Source organism: Haemaphysalis longicornis, unplaced genomic scaffold (genome assembly GCF_048455015.1).
Source record: "Haemaphysalis longicornis isolate Haplotype H1 unplaced genomic scaffold, Haemaphysalis longicornis Haplotype H1 scaffold_12, whole genome shotgun sequence".
Lineage (NCBI taxonomy): Eukaryota > Metazoa > Arthropoda > Arachnida > Ixodida > Ixodidae > Haemaphysalis > Haemaphysalis longicornis.
Window position 1 is genome coordinate 3,520,578 of NW_027526225.1, and position 19,001 is coordinate 3,539,578.

General features: G+C 50.7%; 1 protein-coding gene across 2 annotated transcripts in view; it reads left to right on the top strand.

The window, feature by feature from the left end:
• LOC144162269 (uncharacterized) overlaps positions 1–19,001 on the top strand; it is a 100,004-nt gene that overhangs the window by 62,175 nt on the left and 18,828 nt on the right. For both annotated transcript variants that reach the window (XM_077692747.1, XM_077692748.1), the window contains one exon: positions 15,219–15,287. In XM_077692747.1, the coding sequence (XP_077548873.1) occupies positions 15,219–15,287 (69 nt within the window). The remainder of the gene's footprint in view (positions 1–15,218; positions 15,288–19,001) is intronic.

Sequence of the window (19,001 nt, forward strand, 5' to 3'; positions counted from 1 at the left end):
TGAGTTGTTAGGGGAGCACAAGTTCGCTCCAATAAACTTGTTTTTCTTGAAGACAAGTGCGTCGTTTTTGGCTTCGTGACATCTAGTGGAGGTGCGGGGTACGCACCCTTTATGCTCCCAACCGCCGACTGCAAGGTTTACTGCCGAGGTCGCTTTTCTGCTCAAAGGACCTATGAGAACGATCGCTGCAACCAACATCATGGTGCGAGAAGCAACGCCGCCAATCGTGCTACAGCGGCCCAGGGAACGGCCATAGTTCCGGGAGCCCCACTGAAGACCCCGAAGAATGGTTGGAGAAGCTGGAGGGCGTCCACAACTTCCACGGACGACGAAGAAACGTTCCGGCATGTCTTTTTTTACTTATAAGATGCAGCTCGAACTTAATTCGAGAACCATGAAATCTCCCTGACTGACTGGACTCAATTCAAAAGCGAGTTCCTTAAGACCTTCACAACCGTGGTGAAAAAGACCGAGCTGCACTTTTGCTTGAAAGTGAAACGCAACACCCCACTGAAGGAGTCGTAATCTTCGTTGAAGAAATGAAGCGACTATTTCACCGTGCGGCCCCGGAAATGATGAAAAAAATCGCTTGCCTTGTCTGCAACCCCCCAAAACGGTGACCGAATTCGCGTCTGAAGTTGCCGCGATGGGGTAGACGTTAGCAATCCCAATGAGGCAGTACGACCGCCCTGTCAATGCACTGTTCTCGTAGACCATCGGTGCCACAACTGTAAGCTCCGATGCATTGTGGGAGACCATATGAACAGTGGTAAGGGAGGAGCTTCGGAAGCTTTTTCCACCGACGCCACAACCTCAAGTGGCTTCCCTGACTGACGTCATCAGGGGCACTGGAGACTTCTACGCCATCCGAAGCACCCCGCTAGCCACAAGCCATGACGTACTCCGCAGCTCTTCGCCAACCCCACCCTGCTCCAGGCCGTCGTCAACAAGCCCCGCCTTACCGCCGTCGACTGTCGACCGCCTGACCCCCTGCAGACCAATACCAGACGCGGAGGAAGACCGACCTGTGGTGAGCGCCCGGTAATCGACCGCTGTGCTACCTCTGCGGGGAGCCCGACCACATCTACCGTTGCGGTCCTTACAAGAGGCTCGGTTACCAAAGGTTCTCCGTCCACGCACCCCACCACCGACCCGGCCAGCGCCCATCGGAGATCGAAGAATACCTGTCCAACACCAACAGAGGACCAGTACGCTTCAACCATTCCCCATCGCAATACCCGTACCAGTCGCGGAACCACCGTAACACTGCTGACTTCTCACGTGGAAGGTCCACCAGCCCACAAGGGGGAAACTAAAAGAAGCAACTTCTGGAGGTGAAGTTGGACGACCGCGGAAAAATGGAAACCCTCCAACGACGCAGCGACTCGCGGACGACGGTAATTCACAACATGCCCTCATGCCCACGACCCGATCAAACCCGGATGTGACTCCCGAACACAACAACCATATGGCGCGATGCGTACCGGACATGACCGAACCTGCCGATGAGAATATAACGAAGAAGATGACACATAGGGTCCGACCTTCAACACGCACAAGACGAGCTACGACGTCACGACTCACCCATAACTCGACAAAGGTGGCATTCGATGTTCAGCTGTAGAGAGAGAGAAAGACTTTATTCAATGCCAGCAGAGCGGAGGTCCGGGCTACGCAGAGCCGCTCCCTCCCCCCGACGCGTTTACGTCGCCCTCGGGACTAGGCCCCGCCGGCGTCGGCTAGAGCGGCGCGCGAAAGGTACTCGTCCCTTTCCCCCCCCGTCGGCGCCTCTCTCCGCCTCTGCCTGGCGAGAGCAGCCTCGAGCTGCTGGACGGCGAAGGTTTGTGATGTCAGGTCCAGTGAGTTCGCGGCACTGACGATGGTGTCCGGCAACCGGCAATAGAGGTCGGCTGCTTCTACAGGAGCTGCCGGCGGGGCCCCCCCTCCTCCTCCGAGTTCCGCGGCGAAAGACCACCGAGAAGACGACGACGACGACGACGGGTGGGACCCGGAGCCCCTCCTCGTGTACGGGGAGGTGCTGGAGTGGTACCGGCTCGGCCGCCGCACCGCGCCACCGCCCCACCCGAGACGCACGCGTTCGCAGGCAGTGCTGTTACGCCAGTTACAGACACTATCGGTAATCACGCCAGCACTCGCACGCCACGTGTGCCCGGACGTCTACGTCAGTGATGTGTGCAGTGTATGTGAGCACGAACGCGCAACTTTTCAGCTGTACATCGACGTCTTTGATGTAGCCGCCCTTATTGGCCGCGAGGGCCACCACTGGAGAGGCCAGCGCTGCGATCGTTTTGACGTCACTTGTAGGATCCCCATTCATACCTTGCTGCGTAGTTGGCTTGCAGCGCGCGAAATTTCGTTTGGGACGCGCTTTCTACGTGCATTTTCGTGCTAATTTTCAGCCTTTGAAGTTAATTATCAGTGCGTAAAGCGTAGTTTGACCTCACCGGAACTTTATAACTGTGGCAGGCTTCCTGCAAACGACTTGAGCGTGGGGCATGGTGTATGCGGACGTGCGCGACCGAACCCGGTGTAAGCGCAAGCTGCGGCTCGTCTCCCCGATCAAGATTTAGCTCGGCTACGACGATCACCGAGCTAAATTTTTAAATTTCGGTTGCCGTTGTCAAGAAATAATTGAGGCAGGAAATCATGAAGCGTTTACTGCTCGCAGAAACGCTCCGCACACACGTCCGCCGTGCCTGCCCGCCGGCTCCTCGTACCGACGTTGGTCGCGACAGCAACGCCTTGTTGCCGTTTTTTAAAATTACACTGATCGCGGAAAATAAGTTCCACATGCGCGAAAGTGGATGTTAGTGCGGTGAAAATTGCGCTACGTAGTGTCATCAGCTGTGATTTTCAAGGCGATGCTCAAATATCTACTGCGATCTACGCCGCCCGGCTGCGGATGTCGGGCCCCGCGCCGCCGGCCCGTTCGCGCACGGTGCGGCAAGCGGCCGAAGGGTGGCGATACCTGCGCGCGAAAATCGGTCGAGGCCGTGGCAGGTATCTTGAGCATCGATCGCCTAAATAATCGTAAACACGGATACAAACTTCCACATACGATAACGGGGATGATAGTGCGGTGAATAGTTGTGTTAGGGACTGTTATTCGCGACTGTAACGGTAGCGGCGTTTATCTGCCGCGACGCTAGGCCTAAAGTTCCCAACATCGGACTCCGCGCATCCGAAACCGGCGGCGAGCTAGCTGTTGGAGAAGACCCTCTTCTAAAACTCGCCGCACGCAAGCATGTTGCTTTGGGGTCCCCAAACTTCTTGGGGGCCTCCATCGCTTGGATCCCCTATTCTTAAACTCCCCATTACCCCACGACGTGTTTTGCGTCGTACGCAACCGCGCCTTCTATGAGAAATTGTGAGTTCTCGAACTTGATGCTAGAGAAAGGCCCAGGCTTATTGTAAACAGACAAAAGACCGTGTTGCAGAGGCCTTAATTGAAAATAAACATAGCCACGTCCGAACCCACTCGAAGGCGTCAAAAACTCGCGTTCATACTGTTCATACATTGCGGACAAATTGTCGCGAAAAGTAAATATATCAGCAGTACAAGTAAGGAGTACTAATGATCCTTTATGAAATCGGAGCATAAATATAAAAAAAAGCATTGGAGGGGAAATAGGCACTCCTTAAGCCAAAGTGCAGATCGTACCAGCACTTATAAGCCTGTGCGGCGAAGCAATCCGCTCACCGGTCTCACGTTGTCATTCATTTGACAGGCATTGCGTGCAGTGCGCGTGGTGAGATCACAACTGAGCGTCACGTTTCTTTCGCTGTTGCAAGGTCTATTTTCTTGCACACACAGTCGCGTACATGTCACGTCGCAAGTATTTCATAATGAATTAACAGCGTACTTTTATCGGCACCAGCTTGGCGTAATATCTGGCTCCGTACGAGTTGTCGGTGGCGATGGTAGCAACTACCCAGCCGCAGTGGTGCCGTCGGGAACAAGCGAGCCGCTGATTGCGTGCCCGGATTGTTTGGTCTATAGAACACTTTCTTCTGTATTTGCATGAAAAACGCGAAGAGGGGGCACACAATGGCCACAACAAAAAACGTGCGGTCACATAAGCACAGGAAATGTGTTCCAGCAGACGACAGCATAACCCGGCGTCCTTCAAGTGACGTCACTCGTAGGTGGCGCTACGGTATGTCCTCGGGGCCTATAGACGCGGGCGCCGACAAAGATGAAGAAAGTGATGACCAAATGGGACGGTCCGCACATACGGACAGCAGGAGGACACCTCGTGATGCCAAGTGGAGCGTGCACATCGCGCGTCACTATAGACGGCACAACGTTCCCCGCGGCGTTCGCCATTTTGCCTAACTGCTCCCGTGGCGTAATCCTCGGAATGAAGTTTTTTGATGGAAAATGGTGCAATAATAGATCTGCAGGCTAAGTCTATAACATTTTCCTTCGATCATTGCATGACACCGAAACCGAAACCCGAAAACCCTGTTACTGTAAGGATCGCCGGCGACCATATCACCCTGCAATCCAGCGCAAGCTTGAAGATCAGCGTTTACTGTGAAAATGCTTCTGACGTCGACGCTGTCGTAGAGTGACAAAACGTTGCTTCTTCACCGCGGTGTCTGTCCCACGAGGCATTTGGCGCTTTAAGCAACGCCAATCCCACGTTATAGTCACTAATTTCACGGAGGAGTACCAGCATTTAAACAAAGGCGCTGCAGTTGCGTTCCTCGTGATCGCAAGAAGCAAGTGACGTAATCGCGGCTGCCGACTTTGAACATGCACTTGAAGATACCTTCAAGCTTCCAAATACCTTCGATGTGATTCCGGCGTTACCGCAAGAAGAACGGAACAAATTATTGGCTTTTCTGCTTCGCTACAGGGAGTGTTTTTTATCAAACTCAAAACTACGTGAGGCAGCTCTAGCGAAGACACGAAAAATAACCGAAGATGGAGTCCGACCTACCCCACAATCACCGTACCGCGTCTCTTCACACGAGCGGGAAGCCATCCGGACTCGAGTCGACGACATGTTCGGCGACGACATTATACAGCCATCAAAAAGTCCCTTGGTTGCGCCGGTCGTACTCGTGAAGAAAAAACACGGCACCGTCAGGTTCTGCGTACACTACCGGCGACGGGACAAAATCACCAAAAAGGACGTGTACCCGCTGCCACGAACCGACGACGCCCTCGACCACCTCTGCCACGTGAAGTACTTCTCATCGATGGATCTGAAAACCGGCTACTGGCAAATTGAAGTGGACGAACGACACCGAGACAAGACTGAATTTATAACCCCGGACGGCCTATACGAGTTCAAGGTGATGCCTTTTGTGCTGTTCATGGAACCAGCAATGTCTCAAAGAATCATAGACACTATGCTAGCTGGCCTGAAGTGGCACACCTGCCTCGTATACCTCCACGACGTTGTGGTATTCGCCGAGACTTTCTACGAACACTTTGCAAGGTTGGAGTCGGTACTCGAGGCCATCCGTACGTGGGGTTAATGCTGAAGCCTGAAAAGTGCCGTTTCGCATACAAGGAACTCCTTGGACCATGTTGTAAACGCCGCAGGAGTCCTACCTCACCCGGCAAAAACTTCCACCGTTGCGAACTTCCCAAGGCCGAAAGACAAGAAGGGCGGCGAAGATTCTCGGACTATGCGCATACTACCGGCGCTTCGTCAAAAATTTCGCAGGCATTGCAGAGCCACTAAGCCGCTTGACGAAAGATAGCACCACTTTCAGCTGGGAAAACGACAAAGTAAAAGCATTCTGCGAGCTGCAAAAACACCTGCAAACAACGCCCATGCTCACTCATTTCGACGAAAACGCCGAAACGTAAATGCACATGGACGCCAGTAATATAGGCTTGGGTGCCATCCTCGTCGAAAAGCAAAGCGGTTGCGAAAAGGTAACCGCCTATTCTAGCCGTCGTCTGTCAAAGGCGGAGAAAAACTACTCGACCTCTGAGATAGAGAGCCTGGCTATTATATGGGCGATTTCAAAATTTAGGCCATATATGTGTATGGAAGACCATTCAAGGTTGTGACATACCACCACGCGCTGTTTTGGCGCGCCAATTTGAAGGACCCCTCTGGCCGTCTTGCGCGTGTGAGCTTGCGGTCGCAGAAGTTCGACGTTGCAGTCGTCTATAAATCCGAAAGGAAACACTCCGACACTGACTGCCTGTCCCACGCCCCCGTCGACCCACCACCACAAGACTCCGATGAAGACAGCGCGTTCTTCGGAGTCTTGATGCAGAGTGACTTAGGCGACCAGTAGCGTGCCGACCCCGACGTACGCGTCAAGATCGACTACCTCAAGGATGTAGCGTCGCCGTCCCCAGGGCCTTCAAACGCAACTTACTAGCATTCAGGCTGAACCACTCTGTCCTCGTGTAGAATTTCAGGCCCGGAAGGAGAACGAATTATCTTCTTGTCATCCCGGAAGATCTTCGTGACGAAATTTCGGAAGCATGCCATGGCGACCCGTCTTCAGGACATCTATGCACGGCTCGCGAAATTGAAAAAAATCAAGGCGAAGTACTACAGGCCCCGCCTTACATCCGATGTCACCCACTACGTCTGGAGCTGCCGTGACTTCCGGTGACGAAAAATGCCGCTGACGAGAACCGCCCGAGTTCTGCAGCCGATCGCCGTCCCATCGAGGCCCTTCCAGCAGATTGGAATGGACCTTCTGGGGCCGTTCCCTACTTCGCGATCCGACAACAAGTGGATTGTTGTAGCGACCGACTGCATGACGCGCTCCGCAGAGACTGCCGCTCTTCCCATGGGGACTGCGCAAGAAGTCGCGAAGTTCTTTTTAAACCAAGTTTTACTGCGAAGTCCTAATCACGGTCCACGGAATGGCCTTTACTGCGGATATAATGCAAGAAATCTTATGCTACTGCAACACAGATCACCCAAGAACGATGGGGTACAACCCCCAAACAAATGGACTGACGGAACGTCTGAACAAGGCGATCGCGGATATGCTGTCTATATACGTCGACGTTGAACATACGACTTGGGACGAAGTTCTTCCGTATGTAACGTTGCGTACAACACTGCTATCCAGGAAACTACGCAGATGACACCGTTCGTGCTGTTCGAGCTTGTCTACGGAAGACGGCCGACTACCGTGCTGACGCCATGCTTCCGCACATAGCAGACGACGATCTCAATGCCGACGTCCAAGGATATCTTCAGCGTGCGGAGGAAGCCCGCCAGCTCGACCAAGGCCGTACAACAGACCTGCAGCTGATGGATGCCGGACGCTGCTACCTCCGACGCCGAGACGCTGAGTACCGCCCATGGGGATCGTGTGTGGGTTTGGGCTGCCATCCGACGACGCGGACTCAGTGAGCAGCTTCTGCGGCGGTATTTTGGACCCCACTAGATTCTACAACGTGTTGACCAACTTACCTATGAAGTGATCCCCGATTGTGATTCCCACACATCACGACGACACACTCGACCGGAACTTGTCCACGTGGTTCGCCTCTAACGTTACTGCTTAAGATGACGGACTTTTTATAGACGATAGTCTTTCTTGGGCTACTTAAACTCAGAAATTTTGGTCTGTCTGTATGTCTGTATGTCTGACTGTCTGTCTGTCCGTCTGTCTGTCTGTGACTCGATTCAGCCACCCGGCCAAAGCAAAACAATGCCTGCGCAATAGTCTTATATAGTCACAGCTACATCTACCCGTCTATGTCCGGTGTAATGTTCGTACTTATCAACATTGTTGAAGAAGAACAAGACATCGCGCAAATATGAGACAACAAATCAATACAGAAGTGATATTTGCAGTGTTCCTTTATAAAAAAATCAAACATGCTTGGTTTTGCTAAATAAATACTTCATCAACTGCAGAAAAAGAATTCACTCCGCCGTCGCCTGCTGTCACCCGCGCCACTATAGCTTCTGGCGCCATTTTAAGAAATCAACCGGCAACAGTTACGCAAGGTTCCACTAGATAGGTTCGACGTTCTGCTTGCAACGCACGTGGAGTCGGGAAATGCGGTTCTATAAACGTTGAAGTAGGGCGCTTCGATTAACGCGCATCTTCGCCGTACGGCAGCGTTCGCATCGAGACACCCGGTTTGGAGCAGTGGAACGCGGGAAATTTCAAATGATTTAAGCAAACCTTCGGCATCTTTGCCTTGGGAGGAGCGCGACGCAAGGGGAACAACATGAGCGGTGAGCGGGAAAGCGAAGGGAGGCATTTACTTCGCAAAAGCCGATAAAGACTATCGTCTTTTGACGGCATTTGCAACGAAAGGAGCAGATACGCGGCCATTTTTTTGTTTTGCTTTTGCGGTCTGTTCGGACTGTCGGTTTATTTTAGCATCGGGTCGATGCACTATTAGTGGTGGGGGTAATGCCGCTAACCCTGATTGGGTTTGTTTATTTACGGTTTGTTTTTACTGCCCGGCCGCGCCCGGCTCAGTTATCTGTGTCCCAAGCAAAGGGCGTGTTCTATTCTTTGTTTTTATGCCACACGGGCTATCTCATTCAGATAAAGAAACTGTTTCACCCCAACGTCACTAGCTTGAAATAATAGTTTTTGATCTACAATGTTCTGGATGTAAATCGACGGTTCGAGAAACACTCGCCCAAAGATAAATTCCCGGAGATCAGACAATGCGGCATTCGACTCCCCGATGCTCGCTTGCGCACGTCACTTTGCTGACTGCTGCTTCGCCGCCTGTGTATTCTTTGAGTTGTTAGGGAAGTACAAGTTCGCTCCAATAAACTTGTTTTCCTTTAATACAACTGCGTCGTGTTTGATTTCGTGACAATACGATCCTGGTGACGTTACTACAACCTCCGCAATACTCGCGCGCCGATATTTCCCTCACCAGAGCATCTCCCCACCACGCACTTTGTAGAGACATCGTGTGCGTTGAAATTTTGAGAAACCAATCATCTGCTGCCAATTGCTCAATCACATATTGTAATGATGCTTTGGATAGCTGGCTTTTCATGGGAAATGGAAACCGTTGCAGGCCATATTATACTACGTACCTGTGATCTGATAACGTTTCCACAATCACCTTCGCAAATGGGACAGGAAACAAGGGTAAGGTCGAACAGTAGCTACTTTTCAAATTGCCTACTCGGAATCTTGAGTCGCGTCGCATGAAGGAAGAGTGCGAGCTGGACGCCGCGAGAGTTCAAAACATCGCCTTCACTAATGGGAGTCTGGGTGTTGAAATCCCGTGCAAATTGCATATTTGTGGTACAGTGTCCTTAGAGGACGTCATCAATTCGATACAAAATAAAATCCATCGGCACTGATGGCGCAGCATAAGTAGCGATGAGAAGCATGCTGGACTTCTGATTTTGAAGCCGCAGAGCTACAACATAAGGAGACACAGTGTGGGGAAAGACATCGAATTTACGCAGGGGTATGAGGATTATGCGTCGTGGAGTGTCTAGGTGCAGAAAACGAAGCCAATTGGGTGGCTCTCCAAGCACAGTTGATCCGCGAGCGTATGGGACACAAAGAAAAGCCATATCAATGTGATCTGCTTCGACGAAATCAACAAGATGTGGAGTTGCCGCGCGAGTATGGTCTAGATTTGTTTGAAGAAAGTGTAAAGAATGCATGTTGAATTTAGCGGTCGGCTGGAGCTGTTGTGCGAGGCTGATAGGGACGAGGGCGAGGTTGATGTCGGAGGGGTGTCGTAGTTTTTGGCACATGCGAGCGACTCACCTTTTTACTGCAAAACAGCCCTGTGCGTTGAAGGTGTACTCGGGAGGTCGCCCTACCGCGCGACACACAAGGTCTCTTTGTCGGTAAGGGTGCAGTCTTCTGTGAGGTGATTACCCGCGCAGTACAAGCAGCAGACAGAGGTCCATCGTAAATTGACGTGGCTGTGTGTGCAACAGCTACTGCAGGCTGCCACATAGAAATTCTTTTATAGGACAGGATGTCTAGCCGATCAATAAGCGACCTTTTGTTTTGGGGATGTGGTAGACGGCGAAACCTGTACAATATTGACGTTATTACCAGTACGGCATTTTAAGAAAGTCCTCTGTTTAAACTCTTCTTCGGGGATATTCAACCCATTGCGAGCATTGATGTTCGTGCGCAATATACAAGGAGTGATGCTGGTATCTACACCCCTGACTTTAAACTGCAGCAAACGGCGTGGGCGACGGATGACTTTGATGGCTGTTCTGAGCTGAGTGTTTCCTGCGAGCGCTTTTTAGATATCGTCTATCAACGCTCGGTCCGCAGAAACTGCCGTCAGCCCGGTACGGTTGAAATGAGTTCAACTCGTTTCACACCGATTCCGGGAGGATCCTTCCCTAAAGCTGATTTGAGCAGAGTAATAGTTTCGGGGCCTGGATGAACAGATGGAATAAGAAGCCTTATGTACAAAACGTGCTTTGGGTCAGTTGCAAAGAACCCAACTTTATCTGGGTGGTGCTGCACAGGCTGCAAGGGAGGAAAGAGTGATGGATCGGGGACGAGTACACTGCACGGAGAGTCTCTGGGGTTACGCAGATCATCCACAAAGGACTACCGGGGCAGAGAAGGTAGATTATTTGTAGCGATGTCTTCACGGCGGTACTCGGCTAACTGCGCTCATAGCTTGTCGATCGTACCTTCGGCGCTGGAACACTGCGTGCGAGGGACATGAATATTGTCTGCAAGTCAAAGATGATGTCCATAATCCTTTCTCGCACTGGGTACAATAATTTGTTGCTGTCATCACTGAGAAATGTAGGAGCTGCTTCCCTTTGTCGCCGAGGAGGGAGGTATCTTCATCACTTCTCTGCCCGGACCGTCAAAACAGTCTTCAATTGATCCACGAGATGTTGGGTGGAGGTAGACGGGTGGTTGATCTTTCATTAGGTCACTGACAGGAGATCGCATTAGGCGCTTCAATTCAGGTTTCCCTGTGGGATATACACGATTGCTTGCAACCCACACTAAGCGTAACTGGCTAACTAGGCCCCTTCAATCAAACACTGTGCTTTGGGAAAAACGTGCAGGCTCACCAGCGCAGCTGGAGGTGCTCAGACGAAGGAACGTGCCGCATAATAATCAATTACTTCCACGTCCGTGGACTGGAAAAAACGTGGTGAACACACAGGTACAAAAATGGTAGCTTCCTCTTCCTGTGATGCTCCATATTAGGTCGGCTTACAGTTCCCCTATACTGCTCCTACACAAAGGTATATAGGGGAACTCTGCGGCTATACTGAGGAACTGTAGGTCGCCGTAGGGTGCCTCATTTGCTTGCACCGTCAGACAGGGTGCAGACACCCTTAGAACGGTCCTGTGTATGCCGCTATTTGGTCAAAGTGCTCCGCGCAGTTTTTGTTTGCCACAAGACTAGGCAACACAAAAGTAAATCCGAGAATTCAAACCTCGCGAGCAAACCGCGTGGCGCCGAACATTATAGCTTGGTCTTGCTACAGTAACTGGCTGCAGCAACGAGCCAGTGATGTGAAATGGAGTGTCAACGTTACGTGCCTCCAACCTGTACGGCCGACGCTCGTGAATTGGGGTTCCTTAGGGTGCGGTGCCGAGCTGCGACATCCAGTGACGTTCTGCAACATCACATGTCCGCCCGCCTCCTCTGGCGTCGTCCTCGTCTGTCTACCCGCTTCAGAGCCTTCCGAGGCTCGGAAAAGGGGTGACCGTGGTGTCAAGTGGTATTTCGAGGGACGCCTGCTCGCTGACTGAGCCTGTTTGGAGAACGAGTGGAAGTGACTCCAAAACGTATTTATTTAAGATACGGTCAAAAGTAAGTGTGGACAGCGACAATCACACGCACTTTCCATGAGAACGGAGGCCTTGCATTCGGCGAAGTTCGACAGTACGCCCACCTATGAGTGGAAGCCTCCGCCGAGCTACCACTTTGCCGTAGAGCCCGCTCAGAGGGATGGTGGTTGCTGTTGAGTCGTCACGGGAGGTGAGGAACTGGGCTAAGTGGCAGGAAGAGGCCAACAATTGTAGAGCGAAAAGGAAAACCGTGATCCGGGAGGATGAGCGGGCGGTACAGAAAAAAAAAACTTTTTTTAACTGTTTTTGGTCCAAAACGGTTTAAAAATATTTTCCCATGGCAAAAAATTTTAAAAGGTTTTTTGACTAGAAAAGGGTGTAAGGGTGAAAAGGCCGCTTGTCAACACCGTAAAGTAAGCGTGTAAGTCTGCTTAACACTGTAAAATAAGAGTCTTGGCCAAGCAGGTACACGTGGCACTATGGATAGGCTGAGCGCACAGAACTACAGACACATTAGCACGCACCAGTCAAAATTTGACAACGAATGAATTCAGAAGAAAACTATGGCATGTACGGGGAGAGCGAGTATATCCTTACCAGTACATCTGCTCTTGCTTTAATAGCCAGCAAAGTTATCTGAAAGGGTCGGTTGACGTGTCACAGAAATCCAATATTTTAACAGTAGTTTTGCAACTATGACTTCTAAATTGAGCACATACAACTCTTCATGCGCATATTCAACGTCTTTTTATTGTAAGGGGGATTGGGGAAACTGCTGCAGTCAATATTTTCAATAAGACATGTAATTGTGTTAGGTGTTTACGCTTGAATTTGGGCCGGAGGCGTTAGCAAAAAATGCCAAAAAAACTGCACCGCCTGTAGAGGGCGCATTATCTCAGGTGGGGTATTACAACAGGAAAGTCGGCTTTTCTGCTGCTCAATTGTGAGCACAAATGGTATATGCGTGTGCTCACCCCTTACAATACCTGTTTAAAGGAGGTATTCTATTTGGGCTACTAAAACGCAGAAAAAATTGCGTAGCTTACACGAGTGGCGCAAAGCTGGAGGAACATCCAAGCTCGGGGTCGACCAATTGCCCCATGAGATCCGCTGTCAGTGTCTGCGACACACTGGAACTGCCTTGTAGAATCCAGCTATACTTGGCCTCACCACTCAACTCTTAGCTCACGAAAGCAAGAAGCTCGCAAAACCTAATGAAACTTGGCAAACCTAGCAATAACGTAGCAAAACCAGAAGGTATGCAGTAACCCAGCTCCGCTGTTTTCTGGCAACTGAATAGTCATTTTAATTCTTTCATCAAGTGACAAAGTTTGCGTGTCTAGTTGGCATAATTACATCGAAAACGAAGAAAGGGTGTTTGAACACAAAACCTCAAAACGTCCGTCCATCGTCACCCTAATCACACCTGTGTTAGGACAAAAACAAGAAAGGTGTAACGGCATTGCAGCACTTTTTTTGGCTTTTGGAGACGATTAGAATAGGAAAAAATTTCAGTATGCGCTTTCACGGTTATATTTTTCTATACCTTTATTAGAAAACTGATTCGTACTGCAAACCATATATAAAATACGCAAAAGTAGTGCTGTCAGTCAGCTTGAATAACAACACAATTCCTAATTTCCCCCAGTACTAACAAGAATAACATTTTCAGACTACCCCTGATTGATACGTTGTAAAAATATTGCGGAAGAATTGGTAATGTCATAGCAATAATATTATCTAAATAAGGAGGGGACCTCACTGCTTCAAAAGAAGCTACGGTGTTGGACTTCAACATCTTCCACAATCGGTAATGTCGGAGTGTTTCAAACTGGGTATACGCATTACCAAAAGTCGCAGTAATCAAATAACATACCTCTTTCACACCCTTGCAACACACTACAGAACACTCAAGGTGTTGTAGTCAGTCACCGGCAACACACTTTTTGCCACACAAAAAGGGTGAAAAGCTACACAATGTGTTGTAACCTATTAAAAGGTGTAATGACCTCCAAACACCCTTGTTATACCTGTACTACACCTTTGTAGACAATAAGGGTATAGAAGTGTTCGGATTGTATTGTTGTATACTCTGACCCAATACTACACCCACTAAACTTAGTGTTAGACCTCACCCTCGTACACACAGATCCCCCTCACCCATTCTCCAACCCGTAAACAAATGTGTTACCTACACCACGCGCGTCGATCATTTCATGGATCGCTGACAAACAGCCCGGAATCGTGGAACAGCACCGCCTCCGACTTGTCGACAGCGTTCAACTCAAACGTGTTTTGTAACACCTACACTTCTTTAACCTTACACGTGCACAACCCGAATCCTTGATGCCCTCCTCACGAAGACATATGGGCATACACTCCTACTCCCCTCTCATGTCCCAACACATTGCTTGTTTGTTCTCGGCATACACCATAAACGAGAAACAGCTCCGTCAACATCATGAGGTGTGACGCTCGTGTTGACGATGACGAAGACGACGCCGTGGCGAGAACGTACTCAGAGGGTGCTCCTGGCACCCCTGCGGCGAGCGGGGATTGCCCTGAGTGTGGTTGCGCCGAGAAGACAGAAGTGGCAAGCCACACCAGGGGTTGATGTGGACCAATAAGAGGCGGCCAGAACCGAAGATCTAGGGGTAACAACAGAGGAGAACTCCGGGAGGAGTTGATGGAGCAGGTTGGTGGAGTGCTACGTCCAATTTGAAGACTCGAAGCACGTCGGATGTTCGGGACCCGAGCTAGGGAGGGGTCTGCCTGGCCCCTAGGCATCCTGGAGCCCAGGCGCGACTCTTGAATTGCGGAGGCGTGCTCTGCCCTTGGACGTCGGCTGCCCGTCGGCGACTGTCAGTGCACGGTCCAAGGAGACCGTTGTCAACGAGGACAACGGTGCACGTTCCTCGTCGATATCCCGGAAAGTGCTACGCCGTTATAAGAGCGCAGCAACGCCACCCCTCGCATTGTCACCGGCACCAACGACGCCCTACGTACAACTTCTCATCACCCTGAACCTTTTGGGGGGGACTTCTTTTGGTGCTTTTCTGGGGTTTGGTATGCCGTAGGGTTAGGTATGTGTGATTTATTTTGAGGGGTGATTTACTTTCTGGTGTAATCGTGTCTATTGTTATGTGTACGGGTTTCCTTAAGAATATAGGTTTGTTCCGCTGTCAAGCATCCTCGTCTAATTATTGGAAATGTGGCAGGTCCCAGTCGCCACAGAACACCTGAAAAGAACCTGCGAGGTACATTACCCTCACCACAAATTCATATTAAATGACCAGTTGTAAGACCGAGAAACGAAAATGCTTTATAGGATGTGCATGTGCTCGATCACAAAATGAACGGATTCCGGATGTTATGAGGCGCGCAGGAAAACGCGTAGTTCCGATGTTTTCTCACGCTTTGTGGGTGATCTCGTAGCATAAATTTAATGAGTGCTTTTTTTCTTCCAGTCAAGCAAGAACAAGGCCGGTGCTACCCAGATCTACATCGATTCAGTGGCAGTGCACTATGCCTACTTGGTAAAGTTATTCTCTACAACTTAATGTTGTCACAGGTTCTCCTGTCACCGATTTGCCAATCAAGTTTGAACGATCGTGCTGACAACCGCTGGGGCTTTTTTTCTCTGCTATAAACATGCGGCAGCTTCTGTTTGTTAGGTAGCACCTTATAACGACAAATGTACTTGCATTAGATGATGGAATACTGGAAGGCATCAACGAATCGTATTTTGAACGTGTCTGTGCAGGCGGGAGGTGTCTACAGAAATCTTCTGGTGCGTCACGTGGACAATAATCTAGTCCTTCAAAAATAGATGAAATGAAGTATGAAATAGCGCTTTTACATGCAGTCATTTCAGCTATATATTACCTCTTTGCACGGTTGAGACACATTTTAAGGGGGCACTTCAGTCCTAAATGGTCCTCTTTGTCTGTGGAAGCACCGAAGAGGCTACCAAGTTACTGCACTTTTTCTGTTTATCCGGAAGTAGCGTAATTTAATCCCCGGGAGAAACTCCATGCTGGACATGTCACGTGTCTCACTGTCTTGTAAAATCAGGCGACCCGGGCATCAACTTTGCGGAAATACCTGCGCGGCTTGGCGGCGTGAATAGGTGCAGTGGGTAGCCCAAGAGCTCTTGCTCCTTGGGCGTGAGCTGTCGCCAAGGCAACTGTATCAGGTCGTAGATTCCAAAAAAGGAGGGTTACATCACACATAAAACGACAAATAGCTACTGCATTTTAAAGGAAACAATTGTAAGCAAATTTACTTAAGCAGGCGACCTATTCTCCGTAGCCAGAGAAGGCATGCATGTCCAGCATGTTAGTGATTGTTTTGCTAAGGCTTTTTCCTGGCTTTTAGTCTTTAGGTTATACACTGTTCAGACCGGGACAGGTGGAGTGAGGGAAAAGTATGCCATCAAATAGTGTACATACAAACGAAGAGTCACAGTTCCAGAAGTTTCCACGGAAGAGCGTGTTGAACGATGACGCTTCCGAAGTCGGCAACATTCATGGCGCAGCTTCTTGACGGGCAGGCGTGATGCCATACGCGATACATCCGCTACCGGCCCTGTAGACGGTAGCAACTTTCATCCACTTTTTGTAAGAAAGGTCTACAGGGAGCGGGCGGAGCAGGTTCATGTCGACGCAAAAGGGGTTAGAAAAGACACCCAGGGGCTGATGGTAGCTTTCGGGGAGCGTAGATATTCTTCCCACGGTTGGGAGACCTCGCAATCACCGACGTAATGATTGGGAGATTTCTAGAACGCACACCTGGACAAAGGCGCTCCGTGTGGCTTTTAGTGTTTTAGTGTAGCAACCTAGTGACCAGTCAAAGCAGCGTCACGGAGAATTTATTTACACCTAGAGGAATGTGACACCACTCAAATGGCAGTTGCACTGGTAGCGAGCTCTCTCGCGGACGATGAGGGCACCTAGAAAAGGGTCAGGAGCGGGGGCATTCAAGGCGATCGATGATTCCATGCAACGAAGAATAGTGGCGTTGCTGTACGCCTATATAGAGGAAATCCGAAACTGCCAGCAAATAGCCATCGACACCCATGTCAGCGAAGAAAGAAGTACCGACAGAGTAACGAGACAGTCACTGTCGTTGTGCACATTGTCGTCTTGCATCCGTAGAGCCCCGCGTCTGTAACGTTCGGAGGGGTATTTAATGACCCCCCCCCCTGCCAGCACAGCGCATGGTCGTCAGTTTCAACGGTAGAACGGCGGCGGTATAAGTACGCTCGAAATTTCCCTGCAGCCAACACCAGTTCAAGGCCCCATCGTTTTGTGATGGAATGGTTGCCATCTGCCGAGAACGAGAGATGAGTAGTGTACGCAGTTACGCCTTATTTCCGCGCTGGCATTATCGCGAACAAGTGCGCGATGCTGTTGTTTTTCTAGATTTTACTATAGTCTGGTTGTCTAACAGAAGGGGCATGTTCTACGCTTCTTTCCACGAGGACAGCGGGGGTGCACAAGCAATGGCAACAAGCGACACAGCGTGATTCGGGCTATTTGGGCGCACGGCTGGCATTCCTGCCGTTATTGGTATGATTTTGGAATGATCTGTCGCCCACAGTGCGACGGCCGTAATTGAAGACTGCGTTTGATGCTTGACGCCACCAACCATGTCACTCTAAACAGTGTTATTGAGTAGGGTGTGTTCGCTGGCGACTGTGGCTAGCCACAGTCACCAGTTAATTAGACGAGGGACTTTGAGAGGTTACGAATGAAACATGTATTCTAAGAGTTCATTAAAATTATTCTAGAAGCTCATTAAACATGTATTCTAAAGTTCATAAAAAAAATCCCGGGACGCTCGCCGCGGAGTCTGTGCACAAAGCAGCCGCATCGGCGGATTGCCTCGAAAGCGCGTCATCCCTATTTCATATTTGCCGCGCTTTCGAGGCGCTTTTTCAAAGAAAGTGCTACGAGTTGTGCCGCACCTCCGCCAGATGGCGCCACGGGTCCCGCGACCGAGAGAAGACGCAGTGAAACATCCCCCTCGCGAGGGGCACGATCAAATGCAGAACATTTCCGGGTGCGCACGACGTTAAGTAGTTTGCGTTACGTTAATGTTGCACTTGTGGCAACTGCTGACGAGAGAGCGCTCGTCAGCAGTAATTTGAATGAGTCAACGATATAAGGCGCGTTCATAGCGTCCCAATCTGTGTCGACTTTGTGGCGCAGTGGGTAGAGCTCCATGTACATTGCGTTCCGCCCGCAGGGTCGAGGGATCGAAACCGGGCGCCGGATAGTATTTTTTTATATAGTAGGGAGGGGTGCGGTGCGGACTACGGACGTCAAAGCGGCTGACAAAGTGAGTTACTGAAATGCTCTGCATTTAAAAAGTTCACCGTGACATGGCGTAGTGCTCGGGGCGTCGGGATGTCGCGTTGCGTTACGCTGAGGGCCGCGTCGGGAAGTCTCGCGTGCTGGGCCGTTGAGGATGCTGCTCCGTCGCAGCTCTTCCAGGAACGGTACTTGCAGGAACGGTCGTGCGCGGAACCTGGTAACCACCAGGCGCCACGTCACGGAAGGCCAGGGGCAGTCGGCACCCGGTAGCCGCCGGTAGACGATGATCTTCAACCCGTGGTCGTTCGGAACCGGGGCACGACGCAGCGCATGTGCCTGCCACGGGCCAGGACAGTGGGGGATAGGCTGCTGGTCAGGCGAGGCCTTGGCGTTAGGTAGATCCCTCTGGGTTTGGCTCACCGAAACCCGATGAGCTCTTGATAGGCTCCTGGACACCGCTCTCCTCGAACCGTCTTCTCGGAACTCCTCCACTGCAATGGTCCTCCTTCCCTCGTTCCAGTCTGGCCTCGTCACCCGTCCGTTGTGGCCGGCTCTCAAAGGCCACTCGCGTTCACCGTCATCGGCTCGTGTGGCTTACCACTTCTTCTTTTTTACCCTGCCGAGACGAGGACAATCCCTTCACGGGCATGTGTCCGCGACGTGATCGTCGTCGTTCCCTCCGACTGAGAGCTTCGCATCACAACGTTCTTGATTCACGCCACGGATTACAAAGCTTTACTTCTTATCTTCGGTCATTCCACGGTCAGGTCGCCGGAAGAGCCATTTCATGTGTTCCATAAACGCGACACGTTCATTATGGTACTACGTGGGCGTTTGCAGCAAGACCTCGGCCCACTCTTTCCCACGACGCTGAGGAGCATCGTCGGAAATTTTGTCCTAAATTTAATACGCGGCGTTATGTAGCTCTCGTCA